The sequence below is a fragment of the Thermoascus crustaceus genome, assembly GCF_041956765.1.
Source record: "Thermoascus crustaceus strain CBS 181.67 unplaced genomic scaffold VTN00scaffold_5, whole genome shotgun sequence".
Lineage (NCBI taxonomy): Eukaryota > Fungi > Ascomycota > Eurotiomycetes > Eurotiales > Thermoascaceae > Thermoascus > Thermoascus crustaceus.
In genome coordinates this window covers 1,879,049-1,896,761 of record NW_027192531.1, presented here as the reverse complement: position 1 = coordinate 1,896,761, position 17,713 = coordinate 1,879,049, and the positions used below count along the sequence as shown (strand labels likewise).

Below are 17,713 nucleotides of genomic sequence, written 5' to 3'. Positions count from 1 at the left end.
AAGTGGGTGCAATATTATAGGGCATAAGATAAATCAATGCCATAGCCGCAATTTCTCCTAATTTCTTTTGTATGTAAAGCAGTTTTGGTTGAATAAAATAGGTTCAAATTTCATATATTGACGCGGTCGCGTTGGGCGCACGGCTCGGTGGCGGATTACGTTAACGTATTCCACAAGCGAGCCGCCACCACAAGCGAGCCGCCACTTCAGCGCGTTTTTGACCGCGTCAAAGGTCTCACTTATTTCAACCACCAACCATGCCTCCAAAAGCGCGTCAAAATTCAAAAAATTCAGCAGAACAGGAGGGAAGGATCCTATTAGCGATTTCTGCTATAAAAAACAAGCAAATTACCCAAATTGCTAAAACTGCGCGTGTATATAATGTACCACGCTCAACTTTACGCGACCGACTTTATGGCAGCAATTACCGCAAAGATACACGCGCCAACAGCCATAAAATGACCCAAAATGAAGAAGAATCGCTTGTACGATGGATTCTATCTTTAGATCAACGTGGAGCGCCTCCCCGACCATCCCATATACGAGAAATGGCCAATATTCTTCTTGCTGAGCGCGGTGCTACACCTATTCAATCAGTTGGAGAGAACTGGGTCTCTAACTTCATCAAACGACGTGATGAAGTAAAAACCCGCTATTCTCGACGATATGATTATCGACGCGCTAAATGCGAAGACCCTAAAGCTATTAGGGAGTGGTTTGATTGCGTACAAATCACTATAATGCAGCATGGAATTGCAATGGAGGATATCTACAATTTTGACGAAACTGGCTTCGCTATGGGCCTAGTAGCTACTGCTCAAGTAGTTACTAGAGCTGATTACTATGGGAAAGGCTCTCTCGTACAGCCAGGCAATCGAGAATGGGTTACTTCTATTGAATGTATCAACTCTACTGGATGGGCGCTTCCTCCATGCATTATCTTCAAAGGAAAGGTCCATATAGAGGGTTGGTATCAAAATCAGAAGCTCCCACGTGATTGGAGAATTGAAATTAGTCCTAATGGATGGACTACTGATGAGATAGGCCTTCACTGGCTTAAAAATCTCTTTATTCCCGCTACTACTGGCCGTACAACTGGGAAATACCGTCTCCTAGTTCTTGATGGCCATGGCAGCCATCTCACGCCCCAATTCGATCAAATATGCAGTGAGAATCATATCATTCCTATCTGCATGCCAGCGCATTCTTCCCACAAGCTCCAGCCTTTAGATGTAGGCTGTTTTGCGCCTTTAAAAAAGGCGTATGGAAGCTTAGTGGAAAAGAAAATGCGCTTAGGAATCAATCATATTGATAAGCTTGATTTCCTAGAGGCCTTTCCAAAAGCTCGCGAGAGCGCTTTTAAAGCAGAAACTATTCAGAATAGCTTCGCAGGCGCTGGCCTAGTTCCATTTGATCCAGATAGGGTGCTCAGTCTGTTGAATATTCAACTAAAGACCCCTACACCACCACCTAGTCGCTCAACCAATTCAGCGCCTAAAACGCCCTATACTGCTAGGCAGCTAGAGAAGCAGGCATCTGCAGTAAAAAAGCTGCTTAGAGCGCATACACAGAGCCCTTCATCTTCGCTAGAAACGCGATTAGACAAGCTTATTAAGGGTCATGAATTGCATCTTAATGAGCTTATTCTTGCACGCGAAGAAATACGCGAATTACACGCTTCCAATGAGAAGCAGCTTCAAAAACGAAAGCGCTCTACTAGGCAGCTAGCTACTGCAGAGGGCTTTACTATTCAGGAAGGCCTAGAGCGATTCCAGCGTGAGAATGAGGTTCATGAAGCTCAGGATACTATTCCTATAGATCCAGCTCTTTCTGCAGTTGGTTCACGCGTACGAGCGCCACCGCGCTGCAGTGACTGTCATAATCTAGGACATAGGTGATTGCAATGTCCTAATCGAGTTCCTAATTAGTTTTTATATAGAAATGCAATTGTTTGGTTGATAAAGGCCCTAAAATCTTGCCTGGAGGTGGAATCGGGAGCGGAGGTGGCGGCTCGCTTGTGGTGGCGGCTCGCTTGTGGAATACGTTACCTACGTAGGTAATTAGTAAGCGTACCTAGATTTGGTATGTACTGTACAGTACAAATAGGGACTCGGACTTTTCCGATATGGTTTCGATTTGGCTTAAAGCACAGGGGTATCTGGTCCTCTTACGGAACGTGAAGAAACTAAGGGGCAAAGATGAAAGTCCTTTTAATTTCGGATGAATACCGATGATCTCTCACGGGTACGAGATAGTAGTTATAATAGTGCTTTAAGGTTGATCGGGGTACTAGGAGCGTCGTGGTCCGAATACGGCAAGCTTGGTGGGGGTCCATGGATCTATGACATCAGGTTTCCACATATCATGACACTAGATCGTCGACTCACAAACGCACCAAAAAATTGCAGAAATTGAGCAGAAATTTGGCAACTGCTTGTAGATAGGTCTTGAAATGCACGAAATTTCAGTAAACGAGATATCCTTTCTGCGAAACTGAATTGATATAGAATACATTCTGTCACTTCTGGGAACTGTTCCTTCCACCATATATACAAAAAAGTAGAAATAAAACCAAATGCACAAAAAAGTTTCCAACCTCCTCCTGCTGGAGGAAGCCTGAATTGACCGACGCAGGACTCGAACCTGCAATCTCTTGATCCGTAGTCAAGCGCCTTACCATTGGGCCAGCCGGCCTGTTCTATGTAAGCAAGTGGCCCAGCGTGCCAGATCAAGGGGGCCTCCATCCTCCTGTATTCTTTACAATACTAACACTGGCTAGTGGTGCTGCTAGACCAGGATATTACATCACAAAAAGTAAATTCACATCTGCGTTCACTGTTAGTGATCCGATATAAAAATCTCAAGACGAGCGAGTTATATATGTAACTAGGGACCAGTGACCCATAAAGGATTGAGAACGACTTACCAAGTGGGTGACTGCAGCTCAGCTGCGGCTTCTGGGTATATTTCCCTTCGAGCTCAGACCGTATGCTATTCAGCAACTGCAGATAGCTCTGCTGCGGTGCTTTCGTGAGAGCTTCGGTAAAGGCCCAGCTCAGCGCACCTCGCGCTGCTCCGCCCTGAAAGGTATCCGCCCTGGTGGCCACAGCACGTGTCAATGGAATATATTCTCATGAAGGGAAACTTCTATTATATATAATATCCATAAACTCACGATGTCTGCGTGTCCTTCGAACCAGAAAACATGACCACGTCTGCAGGGGATGTCTTCGTCATCATTGTCCTCTCACGGGCGGAGTTTCCGATCGTTGCTTTCTTAAAAAAGCCTATCGCCGTCGAAGCGGCGCTCCCTAGATCTCCCTTCTCATATGCAGTGAACACGCTGAAGAGGTCCAGCGCTGCTTCCTTGGCGAGATTCGGCTCTTTCAAGACACCCTACGCGAAGGATTGATCAGACTTGAGCAGTTCTCGTTTGGAACTTGGAAAAGAACGCACCTGCGTGGAGTAAATATAGGGAAGGTCCAAAGCGGTTCCTGAATGGCAAGAGTCCATGATGGCCGTCAGGCGAACTCCGGGGCGGAGAGGACAGACCCTTGCAACGGTTAGCAGGCTTCCTATGGAGAAACAAGGCAAGGAAATGCACATTATATCGTGCATCTCATCATCCACAATATGTCCAGCGACCTTATAATCAACCGGATATATCACGTCATCAAACCCTGTTGACCGTATACGTCAATATCCAGGTTGAGCTGTAATTGTCTGGAAAGAGAGTATACCATCGTCTTCATCTCCATCCATATCTGGTGTGCGGCCACCGTGACCTTTTCAATGTCAGAAATGACAGTAGCTAAACAGCTAGGAAGCCGTTTTTGCTTACCAGAGAAATGGAAGAAGAGCGAATCGTTCGGCTGCGCATCATGAACCAGCCAATGCATTGCCCGAATAATGTTTGCCTTTGTGGGCTGGCTTAGTGGATTGGCTTGGTCGTCTGTTAAGATAACCATGTCCTCTCTCCGATACCCATAGCGCTGATTCAGGAAGGTCGATACCGCTGCAACATCATTGACGCAACCTTTCAACTGGTTCGGTTGCCCGATATAGTTGATACCGATAAGGAGGGCTCTCCGACGGCCTGTACACGCCGAATATTGGAACCGATAGTTAGGTGGAGCACCATGGCCAAAGCTTTGACTCTCCTGAGGAGGTCGGGGAGGGAGAGGGGGTGGATGATCCCATGATTGTGAGTCTGCTCAACCATCTCAGTATATAATTGTTCGGAGTTTATATGACGCTTCTGCAGTCTTCCCAAAGGCAGAAATGCACATACGGTAATGATGACTTGTATGAGGGTTATTGAAGTAGGCGGATGGTGGTTGCTGATAACCTATAGGCGGGGGCGGGGAAGCCATCGAACCCCCCGGTGGTGATGGGTGCTGGGTCCTAACAACGAAGCTCAATTAGAAGGAATGTCGTGTAAGAGATAAGGTGAAGTGGAATATCTCTTACCATTGTTGTGGAGGATAGACAACCCAGCCAGGAGGCGGTGGCTGGTATTGGGGAGAGAACATAGAACTGTATGCGGAGACTGCTGTCAGATGGATACCCCTCGGGGTATGGCTTATGGGAGATGACTTGGATGGTGTCTCTCCCTCGAATACCAGTATTTGTGAACCGAAGGAAGACTCTCAGGCGCCCTGCACTGCAGTGAGCTTATCCTCACGATGCGAACAAATGAACGAGCGACGGACGCCGAAAGGGAGTATTGAGATACTTAATGTATCTCTCGAGGGCTGACGGCGAGGGACCGATAGTACCGCATATCGCGTAGACGGACTTTTTGTTCCGTGGGCCCGACTGCGGACATGCATCTCCAGGCCGAGCAGCGTGGTAAGACTCCCCACTGTCGAGTTGTGTTCTCGTCAAGCGTTCTTTATGACAACCGTTCTGGGTCTAAGGCTGAGGTGCAGCCCTAAGCGGGCAGCGGCATGCCTAGAAAACAGCGGTGAGACGCCCTCGGCCCGGAAGTCCTCCTTTAACTGCAGCGCTTAGCATGTCTAACCTGTCGTTCATGGAATACCCCTTCCTCTCCTTTTCAAAGGGACTCCCCTCGTGTTGCTCTTGGCGAGAACATTTTGCCTGTACCATATCTTTAAAGTCCGTTCGCCGAACCTCTCTGACCAACCGTCGTCTTTTATGGATCAGCATCCAGCCAGCCCCTGGACAACATGACACATCTTAGCATCTCCAGATGACAGCATAGCGGCGCATTAGATCTGACTAGACTCCGCACTGCGTAGGGCTAACTGCCCTACGGACTCACGGAGTGCCCTGGGAGATGTGGAGTAGACTGTTGGTCACAGTTCTCCGTTCAGCGTCATCATCGGTGAGCAGTGACCCACCGGCTTCTTGGTATCCTGCGCACAGGAGTATGATAATAATAATATAGCTAGATAGGCCGATGATCCAGCTCTTATTCCTTCCTGAGCAGTCTTGGAATGTCTCACGTGTCCACGTCCATTCTTAGTGACTACGTCATCAATTGAATTCAGACAGTCGTTGAGCCGTGTTTATCCGAGTGTTCACAAGGTTGTTCTCGAACACAAGCCAAGGATCACTTGGGATCCATAAAGAACCACGTGGCTTCTTGAATAGCACGAATCATACTGTCGAGAAGGCTTTGTGGGAATTGTCGGGTTTATCGGATCCAGGCCCCGGAGGCCGCAGGATAAGGTAGTGCAGAACTGTCCAAGATCTTGATGGTGGTGTGTGTGCGTTCGGCAAATGTCCTGCTACTTATATATGTTGCGTCCGCCTCTCATGAGACCTGGTAGGTTCTAACTACACAGTGCTTCTAAAGAAGCCTGGCTGCCTTACTTTCCAGGTTAAAGAACTCTATATTTTAGCAAGTGTTGGGAAGTGCTAAGAAATAAGTCCACAGTCGACGCCACCTCAGTCTCTAGGGACGACAAGCGAGTAATGCTTTCTAGATGTGCATCCGATTGCCATTCTTAAGAATAGCATCACAGCCATCAGAAGTGAACAGGTAACCCTCTTCAGAGCTGACTCAGACGTTGGAACGCCTGATCATTGTCAATCACAGATGACACAATCTTCTGGATGAAAACAAATGAAGCAAACACATTGCAGACTTTACGTCAAATCAACGTCCTAGTGCCGCTTTTACGATAGTTTTATGACTGTACCTGGGCCTTTGCTCCCAAGACGTGCCTGTGAGTTTCGAACTCTCCACGTTTCCAAGAAGTAGTCAGAGAAGATCATCACTTCTTGGAAAAGCCATTGCTCGTGAAAGCTGAACGAGTTGACCAGCTGCAAATTCAATGGTTGCAAGTAGTGAGTGAATCCATTGGTAGTATTGCTGTGATTGTTCCATCACGTACAGGGTGATGTATTTCATTTCCTTGCCAGCAAACCTGCCCCAGCTGCAATCGCGGCCAGCAAGTCCTCCAAGATTCCCATAGAATTTCCGGAGGCAACAGCATGCTATCGTCAACAGAACCTCTTGTCTAGTCGCAGGAGCCCCATGCATCATCGTGGCTACTTGTAAATACGGCTCCCATGTATGTCTCACTGATAGCCTTGGAATACTTATGGAACGAGATTGTTACGTATCCACTCATTCTAGATCTATATCTCGTGGTACAGCCAGTACCTGTTGGTTTGTGCGAAGATTAATACCCAAAGACTTGAGGCTGAGAACCTCATTCTGGAGACGGGATACCTATTCTGTGACTGGTAAGACGAACTATATGACATACATGCATCTATCTCGCATCAGTTCATATTCGTGAGCTCTGAATTTCGCTTCACGATCCACTGCGGCTGAAATAAACAGCTGGCGTACAATTTATGGCCATGGACTGGTCTAGACATTTCGAGTACATGATGGAATTATCTTCTAAATAATTGTTTGGAGTAATTTGTGCTATAAGTACGAGGCCCTTTCGTAGCGGATAGTTGCTACCCGCTACCCGACCACTTGGCAGGCTATCATTAGATTGTCGAGAAATTTGAGGCCCAAACGAGGCTAATCGGCAGAACTTTTAAAAATTGTCGGATAATTTCTTATTTGCTGTTGAATCCATGATATGTAGATGACTCTCCATATAGATAGGATCTTCAGTGCATCAACCTGCGCCGATAGATCCTGAACAGCGCATAGCAAAAAACCACTTACATTTCTCTGAATCCAAGGAAACCGGGCATTACACGCTTACTGCTGCAAGAGGTGACCTGTGGAACTGCGAAGTGGGGGACATGAAATCTGGCTTGTGTTCATGCGGCGCAGAGACCTCCAGTTGCGGCTCTCTCAATTGTGCCGCAATCTGGCAATTGATTCACTGTCCGGGGACAAGGGGAATATGGACACCCGATGGGAGGTGGAGGCTGCATGGTGTCGCGACAGTTGATGATATTGGATGATGGACAGAGCAGGAAAAGGGACGCTGCGGAAGGTCGGTTACTGTGGACATATGTGTTGTTTTCCTGGTTATAAGTCTAGGTTCTGAGCGTTATGGGCCCTTCTGTCTTTCTTCTGACCAGGGAATTGTTGGTGACGAGATAATCTTCATCAAAGTCAGGGAGCCTGTGGGTTATTGAATGGAGAGAGAGAGCTGGTGGACTTCTATTCCCTCGTTTACGTTTGGACAAAGAACAAATATCTTTCAATTTAAGACGTCTGTATACTACACAAAGAAGCAATTCTGAAATAGTGAGACATTCTCTTTTCTCTAATACCGAGTGCAAAGAGATGTAAGAGTTTCTTAATCCCTTTATGGATGATACCTACTGAGCTTGAGAAAATTATCAACACTTTAGAACAACACAAAGGGCCACATGAGAAAAATAATACCTCCTGCCACACTCTTTATCGCGGGGACTATAAAAGTGCATTTCCACCGAAGTTCCCATATCTGATAAGGTATAACGAAGGGTCCTAGAACAAAGAACAACTTTGGAAAGTCAGAGTCTCCGAATATTGTCGTAACCTCGTATCAAAAGGCGCCTATATCTCTAGCGCCTGATGTAAGATCAAAGACTCACTCTGCAACCCGTCTAACAATATGGCCAATTACCTCCAAATATGTACATCCCTAGTAATTATCGACAGCACTCTTGTCTGGTCGAACTGGTAAGTGTTATACAACCGAGAAGCAAGCCACCCAACCTTCATGTTGGAGAAAACCGATAGCTGACTTCTCCTACTTATTATGACCCAGAATTATGCAAAAGAAAAAAGAAACGTGGTCCTGCCATAATGGAAACAATCAATCCGTTCGGGAAAGGCACGCAGTTTTGGGTACCTCCTCTATGTTCTCATTCAAAATGGAAGTCATCATGGGGTTACTATGAAGAAAAAAAAAATCATAAATCATTTTCGAAGGCGATATCTGCCCAATTTGGCATACTTGCATATAGACCAGGTAGATAGAGTTGTAACTGAGACCTGACCAGTCTTATCAGCAGTATTTCTCTTCAGCCTGATGGGAAATGACGCGACCAGAGGGAACGAGAACTGAAAACTCATTTTTTTTCTGTTCATTGGCCTGCTCTAGACTCAGTGCGGAGCTGAAAGAGATTGAGAACCCAAAAGGTAATTGCAAATCCGCCTCATCTTCTGAAGTCGTGGCTTCGCCTTTCCGCTACTAGTACTTTCGTCGGCTTCATATCCCTGATTCCATGGTCCATTACCATCGTGATGTGGACCGTCACGTAGCAGTGTAATGGGAAGTTTTACTGTCATGATCTGCAAGTGGAGTAAAACGTACTGCACAATTAACCTTGCATTGTCAATGATGGAATATTGATTACCATAGGCCATATTACGTGTACGACCCTTGTGTCATGGTGGACAGGGGTGCTGATTCCTTTGCTAGGGGATGCGGCTTCTAGGGTTTTGTAGAGTTTCCAATCTCTTCCTTATTGGGTATCATAAAAACTGCATTCTTTTTGTTTTATTATACGCATACCAAAACGTAGAAATCGGCCTGAAGTAAGAAATAGTAAATAGTGAATATGGAAAAAGCATCATTAAGGCCAATACGAGGAGAAAACAGGACAGGAATTAATCTATAGGGTTGCTTCTCGTAAGGCAAAGTGAGGCTCTTTTAGAATTTTCTCTAAGCAAGTACCTAACTAATGCAGACATCATCTAATTTGACACCCAAAGTGATCTGCATGTCTAGATGGGTCTTTCTTTATCGCTAGAGATAGTGCGAAGGAAAGCGGGGTTATCTCCACTGCAGCAGGGCACTCTGATCCCTGAAGGGAAGCGATTTCCAAACTGGGAATATTGGACTCGATCACTGGCACAACAGGTAGTGTGCCCCGTGGTCTTCCAGTTGTCATGTATCACAAACACCCGATTCCGGGCAAAGAATGAATTGTCAACATATCCTTGCTCGAAGCAACTTCGCATATTGCATGCAAAGCAGCTAGGAGGGATAACAGCAGCACGTAGAAGCGGACTTTAAGTTGCAACAGAACCCATATGCATGCAGATCGAAGAGCGAACAACTGAGCTATTTTTTGAAAACCGGAAATGTACCCGTAGAACAAGGGGGGGGGAAAGTCTCTTAGATGACTTTCCAGACTTCTACCTTTCTGAAAAGACGGGTGTTTTACAATCTAGTGGCAGGATGTTAATACTGAAGGACTATAGACTGGGTATTTGCCCCAGTCAGAGCAAATCTCTGCCACGGTGGGGGGCGCTTAGGCGGTATCGGCACGGCGACTTTCTTAATCTACTGCCATCGTCTGAGCGCTTAGCCCTGTTTCAGCTGACCCGCATCTATCTATCGCTTTGCCCCCGCCAAGGTTTTACTGCAGGCGCTGACTACACGAGATCTCGAGCACATTCTTGATAATGATTTGGGGCTGGTTGATTGGAGACGGTCCCGGTAACGACCCAATTGAGGCCCATGTTTCCAAAGTACAAGATCTATCCGTGTTCTCGAGCCGTATCGCCATCTCTTGTTTTCCATTCTCAGACTGCACTGCTGTCTTCTGTACAAGGTATCTCTCATCATATTCCTGGTTGAAGTCTCACGCTTGCATCTAACAGAGCTTTCTCTGACACGGGCCATATGTACCTAACCATCTTGCATGCGCAATGCATCCGGGAAGGTTCTAAACCCATGCTATCAGCAGGATAGTGGACGTGACGTAAGTAGTCATTTGCAGTATGGTATTTGTGTTATCTTTCCCTTAAACTTTATGGCACAGAGTCAAAGTCCACAAGACCTAAACATACTGTATCATACTGTTACTTTGTACTGGTCTCCCGATGGCCAATAAAACCATATAAAATAAGAGACAACAAAAAAAATTGGGTTCGTTACGAGGCGGCTTCTCGTGGGGTCCAGAAAGCGTTAGTTAGATGCCGGTGAGTTGGTTGGTCCACAAAAGCGGTCGACGCGGCTCTTCAAGTTTTTGCGGCACTTTTTTTTTGAGCCTCAATCGGGAATGTGATGCAGTTCCGCGATCAAGCTGGTCTCGATCAACTCACATGTATAGGTGGCTGAAAGTGATTCTGATGGCAAGATGCACATCAGCATGCCTGATCCATGTTTGCGCTGTTGCTATCACAGCGGTTGAGCCACATGGCAGTTATAAGTCTCTGGATTTACGTCTATGAATTTACCCAGTTTCCATGAAGTCTGTTTCTAGAAGTGGTCACCAACTTCGGTGAAAGTGCTATGACTACTAGGACCTGCTTCCTGGGACTTTGTTTCTCTACTATGATTAGCTCATAAACACTTGGTATTTGGATCCGTCTATGCTCGCTGCTTTATCAATGTAATATCTCGTCACCGGCTAGATCTCAAATTTGCTCGTTACCGGAATTTGTGTTCCCACCTTCACAACCCTCACTGTCATGTCGGATGGGGCTAGGAGTCTCGACTCCATCCCATATGACATCTTTTACAATATCGCCTCAGGTCTTGAATGTCAAGATTTCATCCATCTTAGCCGGGTGAATCGGAGCATAAACACGTTGATGCGCAGTGAGTTGATAGCAAAGAAGTCCGTTGAGGTACACATACATTAGCATGTCGGGTGCAATTGCAAGCATTCTTCGGCCAGTCAGAAGCTGATATGTTTCCAGTACCACATGTCACATACTAAGGAGGGACAGCTCGCACTGAGGAAGAAGATTGGGTATCGAGAAGCGATTGGGCGTCTCTATGACATCAAAGAAGCATTTGCTACAGCCCAACCCTACAGCGTAACCGTGCTGTCTTATGGGAAAGCATTCCTGTATAATCAAGGATTTTTGTGTTACATTCACGCTAATGAGATTCGTGTTTTGGACGTCCATTCCGCTAAGGACGTGGAGCAGGTGCTGAATATCAGGACCGTTCTTCGACGTGTCTTCCCCGACTTGATTCCAGAGGAAGAGGATTCGGTTCAATTGTCCCTCCTGCACTACAGCGATGGTATTGTGGCATTCTTATGCGAGATTTGTGACAGGGGTGAGTCATGGCTCATTGCGGTTGACATGACGGAAGATCGGAAATCTGGTCGAGTGCGCGTGTGCAAACAATTACAATCAACACGCAGGCTGTTTGTGCGTCATAATCAGGCTTACCTCTACTATGGAACTCACTCTGCACTTGGAATCCACGGATATCATGAATGGTCTATTCAGTGTGTGAATCTGAAAGACAGGCAGGACATAACACAGAGGCCTGTTGTGCTAGATGGCTTTGCAGGGTCCGAGATTGGGCAAACAGTCTGCTTCGACATTTATAAAGATCATCTTTACGCGGTCACGAATCAAGTCAACTTCGAAGAGGAAGAGGTCGACTGGACATCATACTATGTCTGGGCCTGCATACCGCCTAGCAAGGATCCGAAAAGCGTGAAACTGAACAGGATCTGGCGTCGTCAACATCGCGAGGGTCCAATAAACGACACCTGGACGGATATTTCGCTTCGAAAAGACGAGGCAACTGAAAGGCTCTTGATTTTAGAATGTCGCCGTGAATGGAAGGACGGGCGCAGTGAAAATGTCCGGAGTTACTATACTCAGCCGCTTCTCTCTCCTGAAGAAATTTCTCAAAATGGGCACAAGCTAAACATAAGTGAGAAACAAGAGCAATCACGATCAGCAGAATCGGCCTCGAGTGTCTCGTCAGCACTTTCAGAGTCGAGACCACCTTCCATGAGGTTTCTGCCAGACGAGCCATTGACCATGACACTGGATTCGTCAAGCAAGCCCAACTACGAGCCGCCAAAGGAGAGGCTAGGCAGATATGTCCACGCCGAATACAGCATGGAAGAAGCGACAATACTAAGAAGAGATTTCATCCTCGCGAAAACAAAGTGCCGCACATACAATCCATCAGCATCGGCGTTCTTGGACCTCGTCAACGATCCGAAGCAAGATTCCGGTCACTCAATTCCACGGGATCGTCTCCGGATCCGAACCGTGTCTCGTAAACGAAGATGCCCTATTGACGAGGATGGAGATGAAGGAGAAAAGGGGATGCTCTTCAAGCCCAAACTCGGGGCAGAAGGTCGTCCCATCGAGTGGAGTGAGGAACGATTCGTCTCGCGGGGCATCAAGCTCTGGCCGCCCGACAATGCACCAGAGGAACTTAGTGAACTCCTCTGTCCATCGAAGAGGACGGGAAGAGTCTATGCAATCGCTGACGAGAGATCTCTCGTCTACTCTGTTGATACGCCCGGGATGGAAGAGCAGGCCATAATATTGATCAGCTTCGATCCTAAGATACAATTTGCTGGTCTAAAGCGCCTCAGCTCTACTACGGTGATTCAGGCAGCAGAGGTAAAAGGTCCAATCGACATCGAGCGACCGAGGGCTGGGGAAGATAGCCGAAAGCGAAAAGCCACCTTTCTCGACCAAGATGCGGCTGATTCCGAATCGCCAAGGCATCCCACGCCATCTTTCAGAACTGAGCCAGCGATGCATCTTGGCGTAAAGCGGGGATACTGGTTTCGATAAATCTTCGAGCTCGAGCAATGATAGAAGGGCGGCATCTTCGAATTATGAATAGGGGTGGCGGTGTCTTGTTCAAAAAGCATTTTCCTCATGGGAAAAGAAATTACTTGTCTGATAGAGAAAGCACACGCATACATAATTCTCGTTACTAGCGATGGGAAAAAATGAAAATCTATTTTTTGAACGTCGTTTCGGTGATCTACCTTTATTGATCATCGCCAGCGGGGACAACAAAACCCCCAAAATAATAGGGTCAATCCAAAGTGGATATTGGAAACCGTTATCCGTGAAGGCACTAGTCGCTCATATGTACTGCCTAGGTATGGTCCTGTACCTAACCTATGATACCCCACTAATAAAGTGCCAAGTTGCATACACCCCATCAGACCGATCATGAGGCTCTGCGTGATGTTCACCTCGTACAGTAGCACCGCGCTACTACTACTAAACTTACCCAGCCACCCTTAGGTATGTATGTATATCACGCAACCCTGGATCATTCTATTTTGTCGCTACCTACCTAGTCCACCTCACCTCTTGCGGGTAAGGCGTGAGAAGTAAGGCGTGATCTACGCATTGGCCTGGGGCGCAGCACAGTGCGGGGTGAGTTAGTGAGTTGAGCGGGTGCTCAATCAATCAATGGCACTTTATGGTTTTCCTGTGCGGAGATGTGTCCGACAGACAGGCTTTGGCGTTTAGTGGAAATTAGCATTTGGGCCGCCCGAAAAGAAAGGCTGATTCGGGAGTTCGCCTTGGGGCGAGTTTTCAGGTTGCAGGAGGAACATCATCATTTTTTTTTTGTCGTTGATGCATGTTGCCACGTTCCCGTTTGCCGCTACACAATTTATTTTTGAGTTTCGTATACACCCTTGCTATATCTCTTGCCAGTTTTAAAGTCATGTGGCTCGCGGATTTTATTTAGGCACCAACTACCGAGGTAGGTAGTTGTTAAGACTAAAAAGGTGCCATGACACACTGATTAGTCCGCATTTTCTGACAGTAGTACTTAATCGTTGGCCGCCAACAATAGCAACGATCGCCTAATCACCAGGTAACTAGCAGGTATGGTTTTTGTCATCATTCTTCCCCAATTCTTTGTTACAGATAGCAACTGCCTTCGGTGAGTAAAAAACATGTAGAATACATGCTATTCTATGCCTATCGATATACAACGTACATATAAGAATAAGCTGTCACGGACTTTCTAACAGATTAATCAGATGGCAGTGTGGCACAAAATGTTATATGGCTCCAAGTTTCATTTCCCAAATGCGTTACTCCATCATGCATAAACAAAGGAATAAATCTTTAGGAGAGAGTTCCGATCGGATAAGCACTGGGAATATTCTTGGTATCCGGCACGATCGATGGAACGGACTTGTACGGACGGATTGGGACTGCCTTCTCCGTCAATTTTGGCATGCGTCTGATCTTCTTGATATCCGTGATGCGAGCGGCGATATTCAAAATCTTCGGCTCTGTCCAGGGAAGGCCAAGTATCTCCATCCCAATAGGGACTCCTATAGGTGCGTCTTCCGTCGCTGGCGAGAAGCCCGCCGGCACAGTCACGACCGGGAACCCGGTTACTGCGCCCAGGATCCCGTTTCTTCCCGATTGGGATGGAGATCCGACCTTGACAACGAGGTTCTTCTGCTCCGGGTATATGATTGCGTCGAGATTGTTTGTCTTGAAGGTTGTTTTCAGCGTGAGAATGAGGTTCTGTATCTTCCGCTGTCTGGAGATATAGGAGGAATTGCTCGTTGAAGAGACCAGCGCGTCGTTAACGTACGAATACTCCGAAGGGATGACAAGGTATTTCCCGCTCTCGTAGAGCTCCTGGAGCGTTTGAGGATGTTCTCCTTGGAGACCATCATTCTGCAGATACTGGTCCATCGCTTCGCGGTACTCAAATCTCTGGACGTCGCACGAATCGATTATAGCGGTAGCATTGTAGACTGACTCCTTGATAGGGACAACAATGGCACCGGCTGCTTTCAGCTCTGCGACCATGGAATCCATAACTTCATTTACGGGGGCTGTTTCATCGCTGTTTGTCCGGTTGAAGAAAGGCAACAGAAGACCAAGGCGTACGCCCTTCAAAGTACCGCCATAAAGCGCAGCGGAATAGTCAACTCCCGTTGTAAAAGGCGGGACAAGGGCTGTCGCATTATCAGCAGGATCGTATCCCACGCTTGCCATCACTGTCAACGCAGCTGCGACGTCTTCGAGAGAACGGGCAATGGGTCCCACGACGTCCTGAGTGTACGAAATGGGTATCACTCCAGCGCGCGAAAGCAATCCGCGCGTGGACCTGATGCTGAAGAGACTGTTTGCACTTGCAGGGCTTCGTAACGAGTTCACAGTGTCAGTCCCCGTTCCGAATACCGCGAACGAAGCTGCAATGGCAGCACCCGTTCCTCCTGAACTACCCCCTGGGGTGCGAGTAAGGTCGTACGGATTCAATGTCTGCCCACCCGCGGATGAGACGGACAGCCCTTCTAGCGCGAGTTCATGGAGATTGGCCTTCCCAAGAATGATAGCGCCGGCTTTGCGGAATGCAGTCACAGTCGGTGCGTCCACAGTGGGCTGGGAGTCTTTGAGATCAAGGCAGCTGCCGGTTGTTTTCATATCCACTGTATCGAAGTTGTCTTTCAACAAAATTGGGATGCAGAACAGGGATCCGGTAGCATTCCCAGCCGCCAGGGCTTTGTCCATCTCATCAGCAATTGACAACGCATGAGGATTAAGACCGATAAGAGCATTGATGTCTCCATTGTATCTCTCGATTCGCGAGAGAAACGATGACACGACTTCGCGGCACGACACGGTTCCACCAAAAAGTGCACTGTGGACGCTGCTTATGGTGGCTTCGCGGCTGTCAAAGGTACCAAAGTTCAGCGATAGACATGGCACGGCGAGAGAGAGCGAAACGAGACCTCGTACGAACGATGAAAGGCGCATTTTCGGTTATCCGTAATGGAACTAACCATAGAGGGTGCTTGATTGTGTGAAAAGATCTGAAACACGGGAAACCACACCACTGTCTTTATACTTAATGCATCTTGCAGCAGGATTTGGAGTTGCATTAATCTAAGGAGAATCGGGAATGGATAACAAAAAGAAATAGAAAATTGATAATCCATATCGACCCTGCGGAGATTATGTACTGAAAGTATACCAACACAAACAACGATCGCGGCTGATAGGCGGGGGAAGTCTTTCGCTTATCAGCCCCGGGATATGGAAAACACGCTGACCTTCCCTTCTCGGGATATAGATAATAGAACGCTCCCGAAAACCACTTCCCGGGATCTTTCCGTGCCATCTTGGCACCAAGGAAAAAAAAATCATATCATGATAGCATCATCAGATCTCCTTGACTCATCTCATCGTACAGTACCTACAAATATTTGTCCAGAACCGGTCAAAGTTCACGATTCTTCCCCAGATACCCGTGGGAGATTAAATACTAGAGCTTGGCATTTTCATTGTCCGTTCTGTCCGAGGCCTTATGCGTCATGGCAGCGTATGTTTAGTGCCCGTTCAGGTGAATTTGGTCCTCGAGCAGAAAGAATCGTTTAAACTTGGACGAACTAATATTTATAGTATTGCTAACAGGTTTTACTGGGGTGAAATTCGGAGAATTTCTCGGCACAACAAGGTGCTGAAGAGATCTATATCTGAGCTATATTGTGGTACGGAACACATATCCTCAAATTTATCTGAAAAGTTCTACTGCTCTTCTATTATATGACACTTTGCAGGTGACGGAAATCAGAGCTTCGTGCAGCACATACGATTATTTAACAGCTGCCACTATCTAATAGCAATGCGAAAACGACTTATATTTCTCTACAAAAGTTATCGGTTAATATTGACGAATTTAGCAGAATAATCAACATAACCTCTATGTAGCTTGAGGGTTTATTATGAAAGGAAAGGGTTGCATTAATAGCTCTGGAAAGACTTTCACTTTGTACACGACTTTCATTTCTCATTCCTTGGCTATTGCATATACCCCGAACATATTGTTCCGATCATGAATTTGGTCTTAACACATCTTGGACAATAGAATATCTGACCGTGAGATAGACCAGACTAATTTGTCACCTTATAAATCTTATACTCGACGGCTTGCTTCCCATTATCCTCCACTACCCAGTGGCCCTGGGCCACGAAGAGCGAAGTCTCCACCCACTTGTATTTCTCGCTGCTCGTTTCAATGATGGGTCCAGCAAACCACTCGTGGTCTCCGTAGTTGGTACTCTTTGCGTCCTTGCTCCAACCCAGCACTTTTGCTGAAGCCTCGTCGATCTTCAGCACTCCGGCATAATGGACGTAGATGCTTTCGCCGTCGGCTGTGCGTCCCTGTACTCGGACATCCAGATGCGATACGGAAGTTGTAGGGTCCATCTGCCAAATGTGAGCGTCGTATTTCCGCACTAGTTATTTGAAGTAGTATTTGAAGGGCATCTCCGGTGCTTTCCCTCGGATCTAGAGGCAAGATATGCAAGAACGGGGACGTAAACGGACCAGAATCCAATCTCCTCCGCCAGGAAGTATTTCCGCCTTTAGCCCCGAGCCCTCGATATTATTATTATTATTATTAATCAAGTTTAACGTCCATATGGAGCCTTCCGGCTATGATAGACCCTGATTCCTGGGCTGCAATTCTCATTCTGAACCACCAGTTCAGAATGAGAATTATTGCCCCTATCTAGTCCCTGGGGCTAGACCCCCATCTATAATCATTCTTGACCTTCT

The 17,713-nt window shown here is 46.9% G+C and overlaps 4 protein-coding genes and 1 non-coding gene across 5 annotated transcripts; 1 reads left to right on the top strand and 4 right to left on the bottom strand.

The window, feature by feature from the left end:
* Positions 1-2,622: 2,622 nt before the first annotated feature.
* VTN00DRAFT_t143 lies at positions 2,623-2,694 on the bottom strand. Its single transcript has one exon. It is a non-coding gene; the product is annotated as a tRNA-Arg (tRNA).
* A 106-nt stretch (positions 2,695-2,800) lies between these two features.
* VTN00DRAFT_8193 (uncharacterized protein) lies at positions 2,801-4,532 on the bottom strand (the record flags this gene model as incomplete). Its single annotated transcript, XM_069435020.1, has 9 exons — positions 2,801-2,826; positions 2,927-3,096; positions 3,176-3,396; positions 3,457-3,553; positions 3,605-3,680; positions 3,741-3,785; positions 3,842-4,210; positions 4,292-4,404; positions 4,471-4,532. The coding sequence occupies 9 exons, from the start codon at positions 4,530-4,532 to the stop codon at positions 2,801-2,803; spliced, it is 1,179 nt and encodes a 392-aa protein (XP_069286459.1).
* A 6,326-nt stretch (positions 4,533-10,858) lies between these two features.
* Positions 10,859-12,952, top strand: VTN00DRAFT_8192 (uncharacterized protein; the record flags this gene model as incomplete). The annotated part of the gene is made up of 2 exons (XM_069435019.1): positions 10,859-11,017; positions 11,090-12,952. 2 exons carry the CDS (start codon positions 10,859-10,861, stop codon positions 12,950-12,952), a joined length of 2,022 nt encoding a protein of 673 aa, XP_069286458.1.
* A 1,305-nt stretch (positions 12,953-14,257) lies between these two features.
* On the bottom strand, positions 14,258-15,910 carry VTN00DRAFT_8191 (uncharacterized protein; the record flags this gene model as incomplete). Its single annotated transcript, XM_069435018.1, has 1 exon — positions 14,258-15,910. The coding sequence occupies one exon, from the start codon at positions 15,908-15,910 to the stop codon at positions 14,258-14,260; it is 1,653 nt and encodes a 550-aa protein (XP_069286457.1).
* Positions 15,911-17,047: 1,137 nt separating this feature from the next.
* VTN00DRAFT_8190 (uncharacterized protein) lies at positions 17,048-17,362 on the bottom strand (the record flags this gene model as incomplete). Its single annotated transcript, XM_069435017.1, has 1 exon — positions 17,048-17,362. One exon carries the CDS (start codon positions 17,360-17,362, stop codon positions 17,048-17,050), a length of 315 nt encoding a protein of 104 aa, XP_069286456.1.
* Between the last annotated feature and the right edge of the window lie 351 nt (positions 17,363-17,713).